The 6000-nt window shown below is 47.1% G+C and overlaps 1 protein-coding gene across 8 annotated transcripts in view; it reads right to left on the reverse strand.

Annotated features, from left to right (window-relative positions):
* Positions 1–5753, reverse strand: part of SNX19 (sorting nexin 19) — a 47758-nt gene extending 42005 nt beyond the window's left edge. For 4 of the 8 annotated variants that reach the window (XR_006297319.1, XM_043579837.1, XM_043579836.1 and 1 more), the window contains exons 1-3: positions 3536–5744; positions 1656–1794; positions 68–168 (exon numbers count right to left, since the gene is read on the reverse strand). Coding sequence is in view for 7 of the 8 variants with exons in the window: in XM_043579837.1 (XP_043435772.1) it covers positions 68–168; positions 1656–1794; positions 3536–5233 (1938 nt within the window). In the remaining variant the exon portion in view is untranslated. Of the gene's footprint in view, positions 1–67; positions 169–1655; positions 1795–3535 lie in introns of all 8 variants that reach the window. The other 4 variants (XM_043579840.1, XM_043579835.1, XM_043579842.1 and 1 more) reach the window with 2 other exon arrangements.
* Positions 5754–6000: the final 247 nt, after the last annotated feature.

Below are 6000 nucleotides of genomic sequence, written 5' to 3' on the forward strand. Positions count from 1 at the left end.
CTCTCCAGCTTGGCTTGGGTATCTGGTAATCAGAATGAGAGCACAACCAAAACAGAAGGATACTGACCTTTAGAAAGGATTCCAGGAGGCTCTTACGGGCTTCTACTCTGTCACTATCCATGTTTCCAAATGGAAGATCTGGAAAGAGCTTTTTAGGACCCTTTACATCTTAAAAAAAAACAAAAAACAAAAACACAAACTCATTCACTTAACATTTACTGAGGTATTCCATATAAAACATATCATTCCATATAAAACATTTCTGTAAGGAAAACAGAACTATTGAATACATTCCTAGGATTTTTTTAATTTCAGGAGTTCCAAATATATCTTAAGGAAATAATACTTACAATCTACTCTCGTACTAAGGTATATGAGGCCATACACTACAATGGTTATAGATGAAGGCTCTGAACTCCAGTTGCCCAAGTTAAATTTTTTTTCAAGTGTATTTATTTTAGTTTTTTAAATGTTTATTTAGAGAGGAGAGAGAGACAGAGTGCAAGCAGGGGAGGGGCAGAGAGAGGAGACACAGAATCTGAAGCAGGCTCCAGGCTCTGAGCTGTCAGCACAGAGCCCAACGCAGGTCTTGAACTCAAACTGCGAGATCATGACCTGAGCTGAAGTTGGATGCTCAACCGACTGAGCCACCCAGACGTCCCTTTCTTCTGTAAGTTTAAAGTTTTGCTCCAGTCCCTACTGTGAGAATGACCTAAGGCAAGTTGTTTAATCTTCCTTTGACTTTTTTTTTTCTGTATAATGATAATATCTGTTTCATAAGCTGTTAGAATTAAATGAGCTAATATATGTAAAGTACTCAGAAGAGAAACTGGCATATATTTTCAAGTTTAACTCAGTAGTAGCTATTGTTATTAAGAAAGAAAATACATAACTGAAATCCATAACTTATGCCTAAACTTTATTTGGGTGATCATCAGTAATTTTTTTTTTTTTTTAAAAAGTAGCTGCTTACCAGCTTTTATTTAGATTTAAATTTTAGGGGCGCCTGGGTGGCGCAGTCGGTTAAGCGTCCGACTTCAGCCAGGTCACGATCTCGCAGTCCGTGAGTTCGAGCCCCGCATCAGGCTCTGGGCTGATGGCTCAGAGCCTGGAGCCTGTTTCCAATTCTGTGTCTCCCTCTCTCTCTGCCCCTCCCCCGTTCATGCTCTGTCTCTCTCTGTCCCAAAAATAAATAAATGTTGAAAAAAAAAATAAATTTTATTACCTTTTTGTATTGTTCCTACGCCTTATGGGTGTCAAACAACACAGACACAAAAGCCTGATTTTTGAAGGATGGCAAACATTTCTGGATACTATTTTAATATTTAAGAGCAATCCATCGATGCCTCTGGAAAAGTTAATTTAATGCCTCATGCTACCTCACAGACACAGGTGCAAATGTGAAAACTTCTTAAGCTTAAACTAGATAGGCCCCAGAACAGAGCATTCAGTGGCAAAGAAATTCCTCAGAAACAATGTGATCAGTGCCATCCTGCACTAAAAAGCATCTGAAAACAAATGGGGGAAGCACAGGCTCCTTGATGCTGTGTTCTCCTCCACCATCCCTCCTCACAAACTAGTAGGCCTCTAGCCTCTCAGATCAGGTTGTTAGATATGTAAAGCAAGCAGGCAGTCCAGCCTGGGGAAACTCTGACTTTTGATGAACTTCCGTAGATCTGATTTCTCCTCCAGACGTGTCTGCAGATTGAGGAACTCGCGGTAGCGGCGATTCACAGTGTGGTAGGCCAGCTGCTGCAGGCCACTGCTGTTCTCACCGTCCAGAGCTGTCTCATACTGTTGAATGAACAAATTTGTTTAGTGCAGCAGCTCATTGGCCACAGAGTAAGAGCAGAGTAGGGGTAGAGGGAGAAAGATGTTCCTATTGTTTCTGAACCTATTAGAGCTGATTGCTGCCCTGAGTTGTAATGAGTAACTCAAATTCCCAGGGCAGCTGAATTAAGGAATGAGATGCATTTCCTAACACATGTGCCCCAGAAAAAGAAGAGTTTTGCTGTTCTCCATTCTCTTCTTCCATCTCAAAACTCCCTCCTGCAAACACTTTGACTTATAAAATTGGCTAATTAATTTTCAAATCTCAGAGTATAAAACAGAAGATAAAACAGCAATAAAAGTGACACTGCCTCTTTCACTCCTAAATAATGGGTTTGGACGTTATAAGAGGATAACCATTTGCTATTATACTCAACCAGTGATTATTTATGTTAGTTGGGAGAAGAACAAATAATCCAGAACAGCTGATGAATAAAATCATTTGTTTGCCTGGAATGCATTAAAGAAACATGTGTTTTTATTTTGCTTTGGGCAGATTAATTATTATTCTTGGAGCTCAAGTGAAATTTGTTTTCCTAAGTACATATCATCTGTATGATTGGAAGTCACATGAAGACTGGAGATGTCGTAAGGGGTCAAGGTTTGCTGTCTTAATATGCGTGGAGGGCCAGTATGTGGGAAAAGACAACTTGTACTGGATGTTCCCCCAGAGTGAACACCCTGAACAGCATGGAAGTTGTGACTTAGTACAGGGTAGACTTTTTGACAGAGTAGTTAAGATATAATGAAATTATGTGGAAGAACTATGTATGCACTTGTCATTAGGAGTAGGTTACCATTATTATTTGGAGGAGGTATTATAGTGTGAGGCAAGTGATGGAAGAAACGATCTCTTTGCTGGTGGGACTTAAAGCTATTTTAAAATTCTCTAGAGCCAGAGAGAACTATTCATTATGAACTGACATGAGCAAAGTAGTAGTCCCTCACACTAACACTGAGAAGGCCTAGCTATGAGACAGATGGAATTCAGGGTGGGGCTCTCAAACTTGGAGCACTTGTGAATTAGGATGCTTTTTGTGGATTTTTCTCCTTGAGGGACACTAGTCAATACTCATACATTCCCAAACCTGGCTGCACGACAAAAATCACTTGGGCTGCTTTTTAAATATTCAGATTCTGATAGATTTGGAATGAGAATTTCCAAAAATACCCTCTTCAGGTAATCTGGTAGCAGCCTATCCTACAGCCAGTTAAAGGGAGACTCTGCTATAACTGAACCCATCTGATACATGAACCCCTTCATATCATCTTTGCCAAGTAGTTCCTACTTCTGTGCTTAAACATCTCTAGGAATGAGGAACTTGCCACCTTCTGAGATGTATGTAGGTAAATAAACTTCCTTCCTAAACAAAGTACAAAAGATACTAGTAATTAAAAAAGGAAAGAAAGAAATGAACAGTAGAAAGAGAATTTCTGGACAAAACTCTATACATTGGGAACCACTGAAAAATATGACCCTCAGTATCCTAAGAATCCTGAGATTCTAGGATTGTCTGCATGGGTACAAAACAGCGGCCAATTCTGCTTTACAAATGATCTTCAGACCATTCACATATAGATTCTTGTTCAATTAAACATAACAAGTGAAGAGTACCCTCTCTCCCTTAGATTCCTAGCTTCGCTGTCTCTGCTTTCCAAACCCATTCCCAGCCCGGTGGGGGTGACCAAATTCTAATCCTGTTACCTTCACCGTGTAGAGCGTGTATGGGTGGAATCCAGTGCCACTGTGCTCTCGAGCAGTAATGGTACCAGTGATACGAAGGTTCTGGATAACAACTGGGCCGTCTGGACTGCTCAGGGGCTCAAAGCTGAAGGTGGCTGAGCTGACAGGACCGGTTGGAGAGGAGGAAAGCAGAACCTGTGGGAGACTAGGATCTAAGGAGCTCACGCCATTGGTGAGATCCTTCTCTAAGCACGAGGGTTGTGGGGGGCAGGTCCTCTCCGGATCTGTCAGCAAAGCTGTAAGAGAGGTGACATCTCCTTGCTCTACTTCCTTGTCTGCTGTGTCAATGTGGATCTCTGGGCAGGAAGTCAGCATGGAGACCAGCAGGCCTGCCTCTGTTTCTGTTCCTGGACCCTCCTCGGCCTCTGCTCCTTCGATTCCTTCAGATGCCTCAACATTCTTAGACTCCAGAGACTGGGGACCCTCTAGGGCACACAGGGCATCCTGGATCCTGTCAGAGAGGAAGTTGCCTGGGGTCATGAGCATGATGGTTTCTTTACTCAGTTCAGACAATGGAGACTCCAGCTCTTCACATAAGAACAAAGGGCCTCGAATATCTGGCTGTAGGAAATGAGATGCGTTGTTTCCTACTTTTCTTTCTTCCGGCACTCCACCCAATTCTCCCTCTATTGCTTCATGGCCTTCTTCAACTTCTGGTGAGTGGTGGGAAGGCCCCTCTGGCTCACTACAGTTTAGTAGCACTGGTGCTGCTGCTGGAGACGGGGCTCTCACTTCTGGCAGACTCTGTACCTCAACAATCAGAGGCAGAGATGTGGGCACTGAGGGCTTTTCCAGAGCACTGGCTGGGGAGGTTGGTTTAACCACTCCTATAGGGTTATTTCTGGCCTTGGAAAAGATGCCCACAAGTACAAGGTGGATCCAGTCGGGATCTGACAGCTTGCTGATTAGTGGTAAGATTACATTGCAAGTAATGAGTTCCACCACAACATGGCGCCCGGTCCGGGTTTCCAAGTGGGGCTTTGGCACGAGTCCTTGCAGTAACAAATTTACAATGCCACGTGTATAGGTGACCTCAGTGCTGGGGCTCTGTACAGCAGGATGTGGGGCAGTAGCTCGGCAGTAAGCCTCCCAGAGCTGGGAGGGCTCAACTGTACCACTCTGCTTCTCAGCTGTGGCCTCCTTTGCCTGAATATAGCTCTGCAGGTGACAACCGCACAGAGTCAGAACCCTCTGAACAAGAGCATGACTGTCCACCATGCCCATCCTCCTCCGCAGCTCCTGGACCAAGCCTCTCATGGCAGCCTCCATTTCTTCCTCAAAGGCTGGCTCCTGGCTCACTGAGCGATACCAGGAAGACACAAAGTCCCGAATAATCATCTGGATGGTGCGGTTGATCTCCTGTTCCAATTGCCTCTCTGCCTCAGGGTTTGGAGGACAGGTGGCCACTGGGATGAAGCGTTCCAGATGCAGTCGACCTGAAGCCCCCACAATGGCGTTTGAGCCCAGCCATCCTCCCAGCACCGCTAGCAATGCAGACAGAAGGCAGAGAAGCCACACATTGACCAGAAAGTGGATGACCATGAGCCAGCCGAGCACGATCCCCACAGCCATCAGCTTCCGGCTACTCAGCAGGTTACTGAGGCTCCAGCTGGACTCAGCTGGAGTCTCTTGCAACGAGGTCACTGTCTCTGCCTTCATGGCTGAAAGGGTCAGGTGGCTACCCAGACAACCGCTCTCTTATCTCACCTGAGTTAGGGAATGGGGCATTAACTGTGTACGGAGACGAGGTTATGTGGAGTGCCATTCAGGACCCGGCGGGCTCTGGGCCCTCCACGTCCTAGAGGCAATGCAAAGCGACAGAGGCGGCTCTGCTTCTCCCCCTCGCTCCAGCCCCTTCCAGCGGAGAAGCTGCTCTCAAAGACTCGGCTGCCTTCATAATGCGGGGTCGGAGAGCCTCCGCGCAGCCTGGGGAGGGCGGGGCAGGGCCTTCAGCGGTCCTCACCTGACATTTACAGACGCCGTGCACCGGGTCACATACCGCTGGGGGGCGCGCCCAGACGGAGCCCCGATGTTCGAGGGACTCAACGGTGTCTTCGCCGCCGCCCTCGGAGAGACCCTCCGCCGGGTTGGGGTCCCGGACGACTGCGCTCCGCAGCCCGACTTCTGTCACGGCTGCCGGACGGCGGCCGCCGGCGACAGCTTCCGGGTCGACGTCGGCGGAGCAGGGTATGCTGGGAGAGCTTTAGCGCACCCCTAGGCGCGGCGCTGCGCAGCGCCCCCTGGTGGTGAGGAACGGCCGTGGCAGCACCTGTGGACACCGGTTTCCCAACCTGTGTGCTTGCAGAGCCAGTGCTCAAGGGTGTGACCAAAGCCGCGTGGAACGCAGAGCGGCCTTGCAGGCAGAACCCCCCCCCCCCCCCCGAAGGACTGAGACTTCTAGGTTTAATTATTAAATGAGTTCGCCG

Source organism: Prionailurus bengalensis, chromosome D1 (genome assembly GCF_016509475.1).
Source record: "Prionailurus bengalensis isolate Pbe53 chromosome D1, Fcat_Pben_1.1_paternal_pri, whole genome shotgun sequence".
NCBI classification, from domain to species: Eukaryota; Metazoa; Chordata; class Mammalia; order Carnivora; family Felidae; genus Prionailurus; species Prionailurus bengalensis.